The sequence below is a fragment of the Camelus bactrianus genome, chromosome 24 (genome assembly GCF_048773025.1).
Source record: "Camelus bactrianus isolate YW-2024 breed Bactrian camel chromosome 24, ASM4877302v1, whole genome shotgun sequence".
Lineage (NCBI taxonomy): Eukaryota > Metazoa > Chordata > Mammalia > Artiodactyla > Camelidae > Camelus > Camelus bactrianus.
This window is the reverse complement of record NC_133562.1, coordinates 3,441,289-3,459,705: the sequence shown is the minus strand read 5'-3', so window position 1 is coordinate 3,459,705 and position 18,417 is coordinate 3,441,289. Positions and strand designations below refer to the sequence as shown.

The 18,417-nt window shown below is 49.1% G+C and overlaps 1 protein-coding gene across 5 annotated transcripts in view; it reads right to left on the bottom strand.

Annotated features, from left to right (window-relative positions):
* The window catches only part of LAMA1 (laminin subunit alpha 1), a 125,661-nt gene that overhangs the window by 60,899 nt on the left and 46,345 nt on the right, over positions 1 to 18,417 (bottom strand). For all 5 annotated transcript variants that reach the window (XM_074352457.1, XM_074352456.1, XM_074352452.1 and 2 more), the window contains 11 exons: positions 17,289 to 17,462; positions 15,785 to 15,886; positions 14,664 to 14,875; positions 13,809 to 13,920; positions 11,336 to 11,446; positions 8,503 to 8,630; positions 7,027 to 7,113; positions 6,148 to 6,359; positions 1,340 to 1,446; positions 861 to 1,041; positions 170 to 306 (listed from right to left, as the gene is read on the bottom strand). In XM_074352457.1, coding sequence (XP_074208558.1) covers positions 170 to 306; positions 861 to 1,041; positions 1,340 to 1,446; positions 6,148 to 6,359; positions 7,027 to 7,113; positions 8,503 to 8,630; positions 11,336 to 11,446; positions 13,809 to 13,920; positions 14,664 to 14,875; positions 15,785 to 15,886; positions 17,289 to 17,462 — 1,563 coding nt within the window. The remainder of the gene's footprint in view (positions 1 to 169; positions 307 to 860; positions 1,042 to 1,339; positions 1,447 to 6,147; positions 6,360 to 7,026; positions 7,114 to 8,502; positions 8,631 to 11,335; positions 11,447 to 13,808; positions 13,921 to 14,663; positions 14,876 to 15,784; positions 15,887 to 17,288; positions 17,463 to 18,417) is intronic.

The following is an 18,417-nucleotide window of genomic DNA, read 5'->3' as shown; positions in this document are numbered from 1 at the left end:
TATTATAAAGGTGCCACTGCTTCTACTTTGATTCTGACAATCTGTACTGAGCTTTAAAAAGAAGCCATAAAGCTAATTAACAGGTTAAAATCAAGCAAACAGCTAGCAGCAGATGAATGACACGTGATGCAGCAGAGTGATTCTCAGCTGAGACAGTGACAGTTCACACCTGGCACCCGAGCTCCGGGTCGTGGCCCCAGTGTCCGTCCTCACACTCCTCACACGCTGCGCCCTGGGTATGAGGTGGGCAGACGCACTCCCCGGACTCCGGGTCACAGGAATTCTGAGTGTGAGCGCAGTCGCAGGCTACGGCAAAGACAGAGGGTGTTGTTAGGGATGAGGATGGTTGGGTCAACTGACGGGTGAGAGCTGACCCTGCAAGTTATTTCCCTTTTCTTAATAATCAACATCACTCTGCTCCTTCCTGAAGGGGACCGCGCGTCTGACGGGAGGTGGCGCTTCTCCTTGCAGAGAGATGCTGTGGCTGGGAGATAACTGGGATGCAGAGGGAGGAAGAGAGCTTGTTGAGAACTTCTTGTTACCAACTGACCTGTTAAGGACTTTGACAACCTTAGCAATATCTCCTGGGTGGAGAGAATAATTAGCTTCTCCATTCCACAGGTGAGGACACCAAAGCTAAGAGGAGTTAAGTAATTAGTCTAAACGCACACAATTGATGCAGCCTGACCAAGGCTTATGGACTTAACAAGAATCGGGCTTAGGAAACAGAAAAAAAGGCATGAAATCCTACATGTTCAGAAAAAAAGGAACTTAACAGACTTAGTCAGAAGTCAAAGGAGAGCTCAAAGAAAAGTCTGGGGATTACAATAAAGTCTCAAAGACTGAATTTGAGCGCTTACGTGTACAGCCACCGTCCTGGTAGGCATAGAAGCCGTGGGCACACTTGTCGCACCTTCGCCCGGCCACGCCTGGAGCGCAGTGGCACTGGCCTTCCTCCGTGCAGGCGTCCGACAGGGAGCCCGGCGTGCTGCAGTTACAGGGCAGGCACCCGCGGCCCGTGTCCAGCCCGTAGTAGCCGAGCTGTTTCGAGATGGAGGGGCAGAGGCGTGGAAGACAAACTACATTGTAGTAATTAAGCCACTAGCACCGACTAGAACATTCCCCAAATCCAACACTGCACGTTTCCCAGACTCACAAAGTGTTCATGACATCATTCCACTGCTCTGTGAACTGAACACGCACTCTCCACATAGGGACCCGCATCACCCACCGGCCGCGCTGCCGGGATCCGTGAATTCCACGTTGTGGGACCAGTTACCAGTTACAGACATCACAGGACAACACTCTCACTGGACTCAACGGACCCGAGGCGTCTTACCAAGCACTGGTCACACCGCTGTCCGGTCACGTGTGGTTTGCAGTCACAGAGTCCAGTCTCAGGATGGCAGATGGCAGAAAGGGAGCCTTGTCTGTGGCATTCACAGGCTGACACACACACAAGACATATTTGTGCCCATTTCTGGGTACGGTTGTTAGAAAATCCTTTAATCCCAAAAGGAAAAATTTTAAACTTTCACATTTCAAATCATAAGACTAAAAATAAGTATTGCTTTGCAGTAACTTTAAAAATTCAGTGGTTTTCCAAAATAAGGTTGGTGGAAGGAACCATCACAGAGAAGAAAAATTACTGATACTATTAAGATAATAATTAGCAAGCAAACTCAACCAATTTCATTTCCTTGAAAATTTTAAAGTGAGACATCAATGTATATCCACAAATCTGCACAAAACACATGCAGGATTTCAAGATCAATTTAACCACCTGCTCATCCCAGTCATATATCTGTTCAGTATTTTAAAGCTCAGTTATAATCATCTAGGTAACTGATACATTTCAAAATTTAATAAAATATTTCCCTGTTCTGGATCTTCAGGTTCTTCCCTTCAGGCCAGATGCTTTAGCTTTATCTACAGTCAGAATACAGAATGTTGATGTTTTATCTATTTATCTATCTACCTACTTATTTATTTATCTATTTATGTACTTAATTGAAGTGTGTCAGCTTCCGTTGTGCAGCACCAAGGCCCAGCCACGCGTGCACACACTTACACATTCGCTTTCATACAGAATGTTGACATTTAAAGCTACCAGCTCCCCCACCTTTTCAAAGTGACGCAGTTTAAGGCGTCGGAGAAACGTTCACTTGATCTTCGTACCACGGCTGACAGCTGCACGTCATTCAGAATATTTAATACGTCGCTGACAGGCCGTCCCATCTTGGGCTCAGAAAGCGCAGGCTCTTCTCTGCCGTGTGGTATAACCACGGGAGAAAAACTTCCCAAGTTTTCTCAAGTGCGAGCGCACTTTGGCACCGCGCTGCGGGGTCGGGGGCAGAGCAGGGGAGAGCCTGGGGACGGGCTGATGTCAGAGGAGACAGGGTGGGATTCTGCCTCCTTAGTTGAACAGGGCCTGGTCACCGGGCCTCTCTCCTCAAGGACCTCGCTGTTGTGAGGGGACTGATGCTGACGGCTCCTGCAGGGGTGGGCCAGGTGCTACTCACACTGGCCAGGGCCCTCACACAGCTGCCTGTTCGTGTAGGTTTCCTTTTATTTTCTGTATTTCTGAGGCTTTGACTCCTGGGGCCTCGCCGACCCGGGAGAGACTGCCCCTCCCAGGGCTAGTCAGTTTCCGGAGCCAGTAAACAGCTCACCTGCCTTTCATATGCAAACCAGCCCATGCTGAGCCCACACCCCACCGCCTTCCTCACTAGGCTCCCTGTTCCTTTGGGCTCTCAGGTCTGTCTCTCCACCTGTCCCGATCACCCTCACCCCTGGCTGTGCATCAGACAAGAGGGACAGCCCCCTGGCCCCGGAACCTGCTGCAATGATGCAAATTAGCCAATTGATCCTGAACCTGCTTACACTGCCTGCCCTTTTCTTCCTGCAGATAAAGGCCCCTGCCCACACTTCCCCCACCCCCCTAACCTGCGTGCCTCCCCACGGGCCCACCCCCATGCTGGGGTGTGTCCCCTCCACCTGGCACCCAGAGTAACAAACAATGGTCATCCTCTCCCAATCTGCTGGCCCTGCTGTACCGAAATAATAATAAAACCGCATTTAAAAGAGTCCTCAGCCTCCAACCACTCTCAGCGGTCTCCCACGGAAAACATCCCACACATAACGCTCACTCCCACCCCGGCCCCCAGCACCCAACTCTGAGGTTCCATCCCCGACCCCGATTGATCGGCGCCCCCCTCGCCGTCCCTTCCCCGCTGCACAGCCAGCGTCCAGTCCAGCTTGTGCACCATGCCTTCTTGGCCCCTTGGCTGCTGCAGCTGCTCTTCCTGAACAGCAAGGACCCCCAGGTGCAGATTCCGTGAGCAGCTCCTGGCTCCTGGTCCTGATGATCTTTCTGTGATACAGGCCACAGCCCCTCCCTCCCTTTTGAACCTCTCTCTTCCCTGGGTTTCGGGACCCCCACTCTGGTTTCCTTCCTGTTTCTCTTGAAGTTCCCTCTGGGCCTCCCTGTCTATATCTCACTTAAAGCTTACCCTTCCTCTGGGGAACATTCAGAGTTCACTTCGCGTATGATCATCACAAAGTATTTGTGATAATAACAAACCACATTTATCGAACGGCCGTCAGCTTGTGTCTGTCTCGTTACAGTCAACACACAGAATAAAGGAGTCAACCTTCGTAACAAACGGAGGATGGAAGCACTTTAATTTGCCCTAGTTGGGGTGTGAAGTCTAAACCTTAGGAAGGTGATGTAACTTGTTGCTGTAGATCACACAGCTGTTAGCAGCTACCCTTTTATAGTAATTACAATAGCAATTATTAACAAAAGTTGTTCACAGTATGAGTAATACTGATTTTAAATAGTTGTTAATTACTGACTGCAGACGCTTTCCATGTATTTTAATTCTCATAAGAACCTCATGGTATAAGATTATTCCTACTGAGGTCATTTCATACAAAGTTTCTTTAACCTTCGAGCTTAGCAGGGTTCCCACAAGCCTCTTCTCCCTCAGCGCCACTCTCTGCCTGGACAGGGGTGTCCATCACTTCAACGACCACAGGGCCAAACTCATGACCCTCCAGCCCCCATCTTCCCTGATTCCTGCCCTCCGGAATATCCAAGCGCCTTCCCAGCAACTCCATGAGACCTCCCATGTTGGTGATATTAAATACTGGAATTTTTACTGGGTTAACCCAATAAAATACCACATTACCATGTGGAGACCTCTGGGAAGTCCACAAGTGGGACCCCTATTGTATACCTGGAAAGCTCTCTAGTGAAATAATCAGAAACAGCTGCAAGAATTCATATCAACAAAGCTGGGGGAGGGGAAAGAGGAGGCGAGAAGAGAAGGAAAAGTGTAAATGCTCAGAACGAGAGTGAGCCTGGGGTCAGCCTACACCCAGTCCAGCTGCCTGTGCAGCCGGCGTGGACCAGGACCCAAATCCCACCCTGCTGCCCTCCCCAGCTCCAGTCATCGCCCAGACCTTCCCTTCACCCCCGTGGGAAGATGCTGAAGCAGTTCTGTCCTTACAGATACAGATAAAGGGAAACTGTCCTTTGGTGCATGATGGAAAAAATGTCTCGGTATGCCTGAACAGTGCTGTGTGACTGCACTGCTTCAGCACTGACGTCTGTGTAACCTGCACACAGATCAAGTGCTTATCAACTTAGCATCCAGCTGAGATCAGCTATAAAACACGCACTGAATTGTGAACAATCAGTATGAAGAGAAGAAAGCAGTTACCTTATTAACACTTTGAAAACTTAATTTCATGGTAAAATAACACTTTCTACGCATTGGAGTAAATAAAATGCAATATTAAAATGTAGTTAACCTGTTTTTGTTTACTTTTTAAAAGGGTGTTACTGGAGAATTTTAAATTACATGTTTCTGTTGAACAGCATTGATATAGGAAAATCATAAAAATGACCACTCTTATTACTAGCAGTTATAATAGCTACCATTTGTTTACTGTTTAGAACTTCAAATTTGTTATCCCAGTGACTTCTCAGAAAGGCCTTAGTGTGTGTGTGTGTATATATACATATATATACATATTCTATACATATATATGTATAGAATGTTCATTTCACACATGAGGCAGCAGTGGCTGGGAGAAGTTAATACGTTTGCCTCACGTCACACAGCTGATCTGTGACCAACCCTGGACCCTGCATTAGTGAGACTCCAAAGCCAGGGAGCCACACGTGGGCTCGTCCTCAACACCATCGTGTGTGGCTCCCAAAGAGACTTGGGACACAATTTCCAGCTCCAGTCACAGAGCTTAGAACAATGCCTGGGAAGTAGCAGACACTTAATAAATGACAAATGCACTAAGAAATGGATCATCAAGTTTGCAGTAAGGACAGAAGAAATGACATGAAAATTGTGAAAGCATTCCGTAAACTCTGATGCTTTGTACAAATGCCAGTTATCATAATTATCCTGGGATAACCCATCAAGGTGCTGAAGACCGGGTTGATAGGCCCAGGGCCCTAAAACGTTACTCTCTTGACTTGCACGTGGGAAAACATCTTTTCTGTGTCGCTAGCACCCCCTTGTGTCTCCACGTTGTAACAGCATGGTAGGACCAGCATTTATAGGAAATTATCAAAACATTTTACAACTGTCATTTTCACTCTTTCACTCCTTCTTCAAGGAAAGTGCAAAAGAATCTGAGAGCTGTGTTAGCCCGAAGGCTGTAAGTTTGTCCTCCAGGGAATATGAAAATCTTTTCTCGGGGAGTGGTTCTGCATGGTGCGTGTGCCAGGGGTCTGAGCAGAGCCCTGCAGAGCACCGCAGGGGGCAGTGGTGCAGGTACAGACCACTGAGATGCGCCCGTTTGCGGGGCTGCGGTGTCCCCACTTCCCACCCTACCTCTTGAAACCCCACTGGCCTCATGAAGCCGGGACGAGCTCCTTTCACGTTGGTCATGGGAGCAGGGCCAGCACGTCCTCCACAGATGGGAGGGTGTGTCCAGGCCATGTGACCTTCACTGGGGAAGCTGATCAAGCGAACCCAGGGGAGACGAGACAGGCCTCGTGCCACTCAGGTCAAGTTCCCAAGCTACCTCCTGGGCCGAGCGCCTTTGACACAAGTAAGTATATGGGAGGAGACATCACACGTGACAAGGAATGGACTTGCCCTCGGCCCTCACACTCACCACGGCAGTTTTTCGCGGTCACAGCATCCCCGTAGAAGCCGTCAGCACACCGCTCACAGTGGGGGCCGCCCGTGTTCCCGATGCACTGTAGGCACTCTCCCGTGACGGAGTCACAGCGCCCGGCCTCCAAGGGGTCCACGTTGCCGCTGCAGTTACAAGGGACACAGGAATCCCCAGGCACCGTGGGGTTTCCATAGTAACCATCTGCGCATCTGCAGCAAAGATTGAAAGAGGGATGCAAACAAATGCAATTACTGTAGACATTGCCCCACCATCCAGGGACTCCCTGCACACTTCATCAGTCAGACGGACTGTCTACCTAAGATTTACCATGAGAGCAATGCTGCTCCAAGTTCAGCGTCCAGGTTCCTTCCACTCATTGTGAGGAACCGGGAATGATCCGAAAGGGGCCAAACCTCCCAGAGGACGCGATCGCAGTCCCAGGCAACTTGACCTGCATCCCACCTCTCCGGGATGTCACCCTCCTAGGACTCCAGCCAGACTTGGCACCGAGACTTACACGTGGGAAAGACAACCCTGGCTTCCAGGCACCAGAAAACATCGACTAAATCCAGCCACCCCTCACCTATGGGATTGGCCCGAGGAACGGGATGTGTAAATGTGGGGACAGAAGTATTGACTCCTGGCTGTTTCCTGTTGTTACTGATGAGAGCTCAGATTTGCTCAAGAAGATGGAAAAGTTACCAGGGACTTTCAGCTTTAATTTTTTGATCAATCTGCTGGCTTTTCTCTCTGATTAGATAAAACAATAATTACATGCCCGAGTTGCTAAAACTACATGTTTAAAAATAAACACACAGAATTTCAGTCAAAAATATTAATGCAACTTTTGGGAAGCGGCTGAAGGAAGCAGGGTACCTCTCGCACCAATCTCCCATGTATCCCGGAGCACACTGGTCACAGACCACTTCGTCCCTGTCGTCCAGGTGGCAGGTGGGGCTGAAACTGACAGAACAGTAGAAACGAAGGTAGTTTTCCAGGGGAAGGTGCAAAACTCCTGGTATTAAAGTGCTAAGTTTCTATCATTCCCGTCCACACAAACTTGCACTGGGCCCTCAGAGCCCAGAACCCAAGGCCCCAGCCACGCAGCCCGCCCCGTGGGCACATGACACTCATTGCTCCTCCGGCCCTGGACTGCACTCCTCAGCCACGGCCTGGGTTTGCCGGCTCATCCCCAGGGCCCAGCTCAGTGGCTGCCTCCTCCAGGAGGCCTGCCCTGATGCTTCTGATCATGCAGAAATCCTCTCCTCTGCCTCAGAGCCCTGCCCACACTGGCCAAGGGTGCGCTCGCTTCCACGCCAGAGCCAAGAGGCTCCTGCACTTCAGGGAGTTGATGACATCCCCCAAAGAGCCCTCACTGTCTCCAGAAGGACCACGAAGGGAGGCCTGGGGGCAGTGGCGAGCCCTCCCACTCTGCTTTCACCAGAGCAGCCCTTATTCTGTTTTATAAGCTGCTGGAGTTTCAGCTAGAAATCCCTGTGGGGGACTCCTCTAGGTGTGGGTAGGGGATGGTTCTGAAGGTGAACAGTGAGAAAGAAAGAGGCTTTCAGACTGCTGGCCTGGGGACACACAAGCTCCAGCACGAGTGACATATGAGGCCTTGAATATAACTGTCCTCCCGCCTCCCCTCCTGCTCTGTGCCCGGGGCTGCCCACAGCTCCTCCAGCGGGGAGCTGTTCACGCTGCCAGGCACTGGCACACTGCTCCCTCCTGCCCGGAGCGCCCCTCTCTGCTGCCTTCCAATAAGCTCCCACCCTGGGAGTCTCAGATCAAGGGCTCCCCCAGGGAGCTGCCTCCTCTGTGCACTGGACCACACTGTGCAGTCAGTGGGGCCGGCAGCCACAGGGGAACGGCTGGACACTCAGAACCCTTCCTACGACACCCAGCATACATTAGGTGCTCGATAAACATTTGTTGAATCAATAAAATGAATTTGGCCCATTCTCGATTTACACACTTGGATCATTAGATCAAAAACTCCTCAATCCCAGGAACATATTTTATTTTATTTATCTCTGCACCTCTCTTCCTCCAAGCCCAGTGGAAGGCACACAGTATACACTTATGAAAGAACTGATGGCCACATCAGAACAGGAGGAAAAAGCATGCAAATGTTCTTGCTATCACACGACTTTCCTTACAGAATTCAACGCACTACACTTAAAAAGAAAAACAGAGAGAGAATCTGTTCCTCCATCTCTAATCCCAGTTAAGTACCAGGGGCGAAATCCACACTGTCCTCACACACAGGTCTCGCTCTGAAGACAGCAGTGCACACCTGGCTGGAGAGCCTGGCCAGGCGGGGCAGGCGGGCTGGGGACACGCCAGGCTTACTTGTTGGAGGCTGTGGCAAGGGGGCAGGCACACGGCTGGCAGTCCCCAGGGGTCCCGCGCGAAGGCAGCCCGTAGAAGCCCGGCAGGCACTGCTCACAGTGGTCCCCGGTGGTGTTGTGCTGGCACGCCTAGGACACACGCACAGGAAGAAGACTCGCTCAGACCACCTGATGAACCTAAACCAATTCAAGATGCAACTGGCCTTGGTAAATATCTGCATGGTTGTGCTGAAAGTATTGTGCAAAATAACTAGCTTCATTAAAATACATTGGACTTATGCTCAATTGCAAAACATTTATGATTTGCTTTCTTTGCTCAAAGGGCCAGAGTGGGTCTTCTTTCTCTTTGGGAAAACTACGATATAATTCTGTTGAAACAGCTGCTGAAAGTCTGTTTCAGCGCCTTCTCAGGTGGGTGCCAGCATCCCTTTAAGTGACAGTTGCTGTTGGTGGGTGTGGGGTGTGAGGGGATGGGAATTTTCAATTCCTTGGGGAGGAAACACATGTTCTCTTGATTGGAAAAGGAGAAAAGGAAAAACCCGGGGGCCCAAGACATGCAGAGCTGCATTTTATGCCCCTGTCTTTGCAAAGGAAAGAAACTGATTTATCCCTGGAGTAAGAGCTCAGAGAAAGGAGTTAGGACGCAGGTGAACTGTGGACGCTGGGTGACTGTGACGCGTGTGTCTGGTCACCAAGTGTAACTGGCAGGGGGTGTTGGTAATGGGGGAGGATGAGCATGTGGGGGGAAGGGGCCTATGGGTAAGCGCCATTCCTTCCTCTCAATTTTGCCGTAAACCTAAAACTACTCTTAGAAAATAGCCTTTTAAAAAGAAGCATAGGAGCACTAAGAACTGGAAACTTCTCTCTAATAAACCACGTATGAGGAGTTGACCCCTGGAAGCCAGATGATCACACGCAAGGCCAGGGGCGGCTAACAGCTATACAGAAGGAGGAATCAAAGATTCTTGTTAAACTAGAATTTTAAAAGTAGATTAAACAGATAAATGATGCTACCACATTTTTATACTTCCCTTGTATTCCAATCAAAGTTTTTATTATTTTTGTGCCCCTTTGATTATTTAAAAAAGGGAAAAAATAGTTTTACAGTGGAAGAATCAAGCAGAGACCACCTTATCCAAGTGACCCAAGCTAACGTCCCCAGGAGAAGACATGGCATCAGGGACCCCAATGGCACATGCTGAGAGAGCATGTCACCTCCAGGTCCTCTGGCCAAATGTGTCACCTCAGGCTCACGAGAAAGTGGACCAGCCCCAGCTGAGGGGCGGTCCACAGAACGTCCAGCGCTCTCAGAACCACCAGGCGTGAAAACGGGGTAAGACTGAGGAACTGTCAGAGCCTGAAGGAGGCAAGGCCACCCAAGGCAGCGTGGGGCCCTGGGTGAGATGCTGGAGAGGAAGAGGGCCCTGAACAGGAGGTGGATGAGCGCTCAGCGCAGTCGTGGGGCTGATGATACCGGTACTGACTGCACGACGGGAGCATGAGGGGAAGCAGGGTGACTGACGCGGACACAGGACTCTGTCCTGTTTTTCTAACCTTCCCGTAAATCTGAAATTATTTGCAAAAAGTGTTAAAACTATACGAATTATTATTTACTGTAATTAGAGCTTTAAGGCCAGTTGCTATTCAGCATTTTCACTTTCGTAGGAGCACATATTTTTGTAAATATATGTTAACAGAAGCAAACGCAAATGCTCTTCCAGCCCACCTGTCACTAAGACCATAGGTGGCACAACCATGCCCTGCGGATCACCCCCCCCCCCGATGTTGACAGAGGCCTCTGGAGGCTGGTCTCTCAAACCCAAATGGCAAAGGGAGAGCAGTTTTAAAAATGCAAGGACCTCACCAAGCAGCCAGAAGCTGCACCTGAGGACTCATCCTGGAGGGACTGAGTCTGCGTGCAGAGCATCACTCCACGCCGCTCTCCAAGACGCTTCACTTACAGAACAAGGACGTGGACAGAGCACAGAACGGAAAGCCGTGCTTACAAAACAGACAAATTAGGCTCCAGGGAGAGTGAGCCATGGGTGGCATCACGCCAAGCTCTTCCCTGTGGTCTGATCATTAGTTTTCCCTGGTCCTCTGACTCGATTGATCTCTTCTGGAAAAAGCATGACACTTTCCCAGGCTAGTGAATTACCATATGCATTCAGTCCCCCTAGGAGCCGAGAATCCATCAGAGCCCAGGACTGCGGGCATCAGAGCCTAAAAGAATTCCTGACTGAAGTCAAAAAACAAGACTTGCCCTGCAACTGCCCCAGAGTTCATTCTCAAGATGAACGACATATTTGTTAAGCCCTGCTTCATCTCCTACTCTGCGAAAGAAGTACTTGTTTGCAGAGTTTATCCAAGCTGACAGCCACAAAGCGTTATGGATCGTAGGAACCAGTGAGATTATCGTTAAGTGTTATGATTCCTCTCTTGCTGCCCTATGTCATGTGATGTTAAAATCTACTAGCCCTTACATTGAAAGGTTCTGACCTTTTTATCTTTTTAATTTAATCACTGGACAACATTTTCTACCTTTATATTGTTTTATCATCTTGCTAAATAGTGACTCATTGTTCTAATAAAAAAAGAAACCTGCCGTGAAATTATACATCCTTTTTCTACTATCACCAAAGCAACCTTTCTTCAAAAAAAGGGGGGGAGGGGGCAGGAAACACTTTATGACTTGAACTTGGAGCTGCAGGTTTTCTTTGGGGTCTACAGGGGCAGGGATGGTCGCTGTGGAGGGAGCATTTGCTTCACTCCCTTCTGCACAGCGACAGCTTCAGGGTGGGAGGAGGGGCATTCGCACTCTCAGACAGACTCACAAGACAGACGCCGTGAACATCGCACTCAGGGGCGTGGCCGTGGCATTCACAGGGCTGACAGATTCCTCCAAAGAGTATTCCGTCTACACGGTAATGGCCAGGGAGGCAGGTCTGCAAAACAAGTGGGGGACTGTGTGGGTGACGGCAGCTTTTTACATAAAGCGAATCATCTTCCCAGTATGTTAGAGACACAAACTGCTCAACTTTCCATGAACAGACACTTTTTTCTTTTTTCCCCCAAAATATCCCATAAAATGCACCCATTTAAGCATACAATTTGGTGATTTTTTTAAGTAAATTTACTGAGTTATAAAATCATCACCATAATTCAGTTCCTGATTTTTTTTAAAGGTTTCTACCTTTAAAAACCTAACGCTGTGCAATGAGTCAGCACACATCACAGTGGTCTTCCACTCAATGTTCTTAGAAATCATGTAACAGTCATTCAACCAGTGCTCCAATCAAGAGGACTTTTTTCTCTTGACTTTCTTTTGCTTTTGCTTAAAATTTATTAAATGTTTCCATCAAAGTGTTAAAGGCAGGTCTGTGTCAAACTGCAGGGGTTCACTTGTGCAAACATTACAGGCGTTGGAAGGCAACGTGGGCATTGAGGGGCAGGGGACCAACCCAGGCACTGTACTTCACGGGTCCTCGTGACCACCCTGAGCGATCGGCTGTCTGTTCGACAGACATGGAATTGGGAGCAGGGGTGTTAGCTTCGGCCCACCAAGACAGTGCAGATTCAACGCCGGGTGTGCGCACCTCCAAGCCCCATGTCCCCGGCTGCCTGGGCCACAGCAGACACGAAACACAGCTAGAGCGCAGACAGGAATGGTTAATTTGGAGGCTGGCACACTCCCCTGGGGGCATGGGCGGAGGGGATGTGGATTTGTTACTGTTAGAAGAATTCTTAAAGAATGTTTCATTATACAAATAATGCATAATGCCTTCATTCACACTGACCTTGGGAAAGTCCCCAGACACCTCCTGGAAGCCCCACCCCCCAGGGGACAGCGGGCTTGTCTACAGATGGGCTTGAGCAGGCACCTGCCTGGAGGGTGGGGGTGGCGGCCACAGTGCTCCCCCAAATTCCATTCCCAACCATAGATGCCTGATTCCTTAAGTCAGCTTCTAGGTAAGAGTCTGATCAGAGAATGAGTTTTGCTTAATAAAAACACATGCAAAGGAACGCGTGAGCTTCCTAGGCTTGCCTGAGCCATCACCCCACGCGAACCAGCACCCTCCCCTTCCCTCCCCTCCGGAGCTCCACTGACTTCTCCAGCAGCAGCTGCTCTCTGCTGCCCCCTCCTGGTCTAGCTGGCCGGGGCTTCTACTTTCATGATTCTCACTGTCCCCTCAGTTCCCACATCCACACACTATGAGGTTGTCTGAGGGTCATTTATCCATTAAACACTAGAACCAAAGGGATTAAGAACTGGGAAAACCTGTTAGGCCTAAAAATAAATGAGATGTTAAAAAAAAAGTTCACTGGTCCCCACCTCCTGCCAAAAAATCCTGCCAAATATTTAAAATAGAAATAAAAAGATTTAATTAAATATCTACATCATAAAGCATTAAGCCATCTTTATTAACTACCAAGTCAGTAACTGATACAGGCAGAAACAAATTATAGGTTAAATGTTCTCATTTTGTAAAAATGACTGCCAAGAAATCACAGCCAGGGACAAATGTTCACAGTCACAGCCAATCAAGAACCCGTGAGAGGCAGGACCGCGTGATGGGTAACAGCCAGATCATGTTCAAGTCCTGGTACGGCAACTTCTGAGATGTGTGGCCTCGGTCAAGTTACTTAACCTCTCTGTGCCTCAGTTTCCTAATCTGTGGAACAGAAAGTGTATGACGTACCTACCTGATAGGGTTGTTGTAAGGAGTAAATGAGAAAACATGTGGAAAGGGCTCAAGACAATGCCAAAGACATACAAAGTTCTCAGTAAGAGAGAGTTATTATCAATATATACATTCAAATAATTTCAAAATATATTTCAAAATTTTTTAAGCAACAGATTGCTTTTGATGACTGCAAGTGTAGTTTCATATACTGCGTGTGTGAGGTGACGTCCACCTAAGTAACACAGCCTGGGGCCAGAAAAAGTCTCCAGACAGGCCTGGCTTGTGTAAAGCTTTCAGATCGCATGTTGGTAATGGGTACACACTCAAATAAGATCAAGTTCAGTCCTCCTTAGAAATGCAGATATGGCATGAGCCTTGCAGCTTCCCTGCTGACTCAGCAGGAGAGCAGCCCCCTCCTCAGGGCATTCCCAGGCGCCCCAGAGGACTCTTGAGTTCTTTACACAAGGTGGCTCCTCATATTGCCACAGCTCCCCCCAAGTCTGAAGTTTAGAAACACTGGGTTTCCGAAGTTAAAATTCAAATGTGCACCATCACACCACCTTCAATGCGCTTTTTCCCCGTAAGAAGGAGAAAAGAAGAGCGGAAGGGAGGAGGCGCGTACCTCACAGGAGACGCCCGCGTAGCCCTGGGGACACTCGCACTGCTCCACCTCCGTGGCCAGGGCCAGGTCTATCACATTAGGGCTGGCCGTGTCCAGAGAGACAGAATCCAACCTGCAAGCAGACGGCGTCGTTACACGACTTACACACCCGCGCACGGCATCTAACACCTCGAAGAAGACGGATTCCTAAAAAAGATTCAATTCATACAAAATGGTGTCGTGGTTTTCCTAAATAACTAAAGATTTTCACAACAGCACATCTTCTGGGAGCTGTCATTATTCCCCGGAAATGCCTTCGCCCTTTGGTACAAAGACAGCTGTGGGAAGGCTCTGGGGGCCCACTCCGAAGAATGAACTTCAGAAGCAAGAGCCCATTCCGCTGAACTGTCTCCAATGCAGACAGACTGTCTCTGCACGTGCAGTTCTGTGGCTGCTTTAGCTGCATCAAGGTGCACTTGGCCTGGCATTGCCAGAAATTGACCTTCTTGAGGAAACAAAATGGCTGAGGATGGATTCATGAGCTTAAATAGCCTGTGTGACGTCTAAGACCGTTAACATCAGGAGGGTGGAAACCAGATGCAATGTGGTCACCTCACTGGGCATTTCTCAGAAAACCACCCTGAAAATTTCTGATCTGAACGTCAAGCCTGCCTCCTACCAGGCACATCTGTCATGGACAACTCTTCTTACGTCTTCACTAACATTATAGTAATAAAAACTAATTTTAAGACAGTTCCATTAGCCGTGTCCTTAAAATAATCAAGTAAAGTATATTCGGCTTTTAAAATATCCTATAATGCATAAAAACGGACTGATGTGTCCTCACAGTACGTTTCCCCCCATTTCAATACACACCTGTAACGGGCCATCTTTGCGGAATTGTAGTTGGCTCTGATCAAGAGATGTGTCACGTTGGCCAGGACGGTCATCAGCTGGTCGCGATCCACCTCCCTCTTGCTATTAAGATCCTGGAAGTTCTCAGGCACAAGTCTAACCACGTTGAGGTACTCTTCATACGGCTGCAGTGACAGGCCCTCAGCCTGGGTGCTTAAAGTGAGTCCATTTCCCTAACATTTAAAAACAAGACGAAATACATTTCATAATTCAATTTCGGGATCAAAAAATAAAAGCAAATTTTGTATTCAGCCATGTGGCTTTTTGCTTGTGTGCAAGCTTTTGGGCAAATGTGTAATAATGTCTGAAGCTCTTGGTCCAGGACAATCAGGGAAAAGATGTTTCACTGCATGGCTCTGTGAGGGATTAGCATAGTAAGTCTACAGACTGTGTCCTTCGCTGGGATTGCAGAAAAGACACAAAGTCACATGCTAGCCCACAGTTTACCTCAAAGCAACCAATCTGACACCCCTAATCTTTAACTGAAGGACAAAAGTGGAAAAAAAGGTATTTAAATAACCCTCTAGCTTCTCATGAAATTGTTGTGAACAAAAATGATTTCCTTCACACCACTTCCACCTGCCGCAGGTTGGAGGTGGAGGAACAGGTGAGTAAAGGTAACCGGAGGGGAGCCAGGCCCTGCGGACAAGACCTGAAGTGGCTTCTTACCACTCTGGGAGTCCTTCTGGGTCTTTCTGTGATGGAGTGAGGATACAGGGTCAGGGACAGAGGTTGGGGACAAGAATGACAAAGCAACTCCTGCCCTCACATGGTCAGGCACTGCTGCCTAATCATTCGTGTGGGGAGAATGTGGCGGGAGGGAGCGGGGACTCAAAGGGCCCAAGGGGAAGTTCCCACATGGGGGACACTCATCTCCCATTACAACGTGGAAAGACGGCTCAGATGGGGCATTGGGGAAGAACTCCCCGTGTTGCCCCGAGGCCATTCTGGAAACGCCCGGTCTCCCGGTGTCCGGAGGAGGCAGAGCTCCTGCTACGACAGCCTCACTTAGCCACCGTCAGCCCTGACACTGTCACCTCGCGCAGCCCTCTGCTCCAGCAAAGCCACGAGAGAGCAGTCACCTTGATGATGACATCAGCATGAAACATGAGGTCACCGTCCACCGTCTCCACTGGAACCTCGTAAGACACTGTGTACTTCAGGAATCCACCAAACGCCGTCAGCTGGAATGTGTAAGTGAGAGTGAACACCGAGGGGACCAGTCATAGCCCTCAGCGAGACAAGCAAGTCACTAGGCTCCACCTGGGAACCACTAGGCTGCGAGCTGTCCCGGTGGCCACTGTACAAAAGGACTTTACGTTAAAGGCAGTGGAAGGAAGCACACTGTGTGAATGGTCTGATATTACGAAATGCAGGATATTGTTGAGATGCACAGAAGAAAACGTACTCCTTCTCAGAGACCCCAGGTGAGTTACTATGAACTTCTGTTGGTCCCACAAAGGACATTTATTTCACCTAAGTACTTTAGGGGATGGTGAGTTGGATCCCACAATCTCAACATGTGGTCTCATTGCCCTGCTTGCAGGCAGACAAAAGGGACGTGTCTGATCAGTTAAAGGAAGGTCTAAGGTCTTTCTTCCTGATCAGATAGCCTTTAACATAAAGGAGAGATTTTCTTTCTGTCAGGTATGTTACAACAAGATAATGTTCAGAAGCCAGTCTTTGCCCATAAGATTGGAGAGGTGATCTCAAGACACACACAAACAAAGCTAATGAGTCCTGGTGATAAGATCACATTCTAAACAGAAAGCATCTTCTAAGATTGTAATTTGATGAGAAAAATCATCATTTTCAAAAATAAACACTACTGAAACAAACACAAAGCTATAAAATTAACACATAATCATCAAATTAGCTAGAAATGTACCAAGGTGCAGGATCTACGCCACACATACCTTTACTTTAAAACAAACCGAACACACGGTTAAGGTGAGCAGGGAGCTATAGGTACTGAGAGAGATTCCACTGAACATGTTTTCAGATCAGTCAGAATCTGGAGAGAAGCTGCAAAATTGGTGAGGAGGGATGGGACCTTGGCACTGAAGGGAAACGTTAAATCCTATCAACCAACATTCCACTTTGCAGTATCACCGTTTAGCATTTTCTTAAATGTGAACTTCACGTGAGCAACAACCATGATGAAGAAGCTGGGGGCAGCTCAGTGGTTCCCCACACAACCTTTCCAAGTGCTCTTGGCCAGGCTAAGACAGGTGCACAGCCAACTCCACAAAGCAAGGAGGTGAGGGCCACATCACAATGGCCCAAGTGGTCCAGGAACCCAAAGCAAAGCAGAAAGAGGAGACAAGACTTCATACAGCAGACCCCCTAGGACTGGGCCAGCAAGAACAGAAGTTCATATTTTAATGATGTAATAAAATCAAACAAGGATAAAAAGACCATATGAGTCAGGCTGAGTAAAGGCTGTATAATATTCTGACCCCAAACCCGAGACCAATGAGACTACTTGGAAGGCCAAGGGAAGTTCTTCCTTGAAGCGCTCTGAAGTCTTTGCCCAAGACGCCATCACGGGAGGTAACACCTCCAGAAGTAAGGTCACCGAAGTACCTTGTTTCCGAGGTAGGCCTCCGGGGCGGACCAGTAATACTTGGACGTCAGCCTCTGCAGCGCCGCCGAGTTGTTGATGCTGATCTGGTGACGCCCGCCCAGTGCGTCCTGCTGAGACGGGATCTGCCTGGAACTGACCAAGTCGGTGACCAGCCACCCAGACATATCTTTCACCTTAACAAAAGACCCAAGAATTTCAGAACAAGAAACAGAAGCCACCTAGGTTTCACTCAGCCCAGCACTAATGTCTTCACAGTGAAGAGAGAACCAGAGAGCTTGGCCAGGGATGGAGTCAGCACCCGGTGGCCCTTCTGCTAGTCCAAGGGCGGGAGAACTGAGGATGAGTCACGTGTCCCCCAAAGCCAGGTCAATGGTAAGCAAACAGAGGGGCAGCACCGCAAGGCCACGGACACACAGCTGAGGTTAAAGAATAGCAACGAACCCAATAAATGCGTTGAGTAAAATGTCTTTTGCTAACTCTGACTTCTCAGTTGCTGCCCCCGGCTTTTTAGCCAAATGCTGGAAAGTGTATAAAATAACCTCCAGATTCTGTCCCCTCAATCTGTCGCCTGCGTAGAGATGACAGGAGAGCACCCAGAGGGACCCACCCCCATTTGCAAGTACTGATCAGAACCCTCTCTCCCCAGGTGGCCCCCACTCCTCTCCAGGGGGCGGTAAGGAGGGAGGGAAAGGAGGAGGGTTGGGAACAGGCCTACCTCCGGCCATCAGGCTGTCCTCCCCAGTCCCCAATCAGCACCCCCCCGGGCTCATTCCCCCAACACCTTCCGATCCCCAGATGGCAGGGGACCCTGCCTGCTTTCATAATCTCTGCACCACCGGCCGCTGTCTCGCCCTTGCCAGCTTCCTTGAGCTAGAACATGTCCTCACGTCCTCCTGTGCTTCCTGGCCTGAGACCGGTGGGGCTGGTGGGTGAGATCTGACCCTACAACTTGATGCACTGCTGCACAGAAGAAATTTAAACACGACGCACTCTACAACACTGTAGTATCCCACTGCTTCGATGGGAAATGTACGTGGGAACAAACTCGTGAACTAGAATGAAACTTTAGTGACAGTTTGGTAGCGGGCAGCCTTCAATCCATGCCACGTCTGTCCTAACAGTGAGATC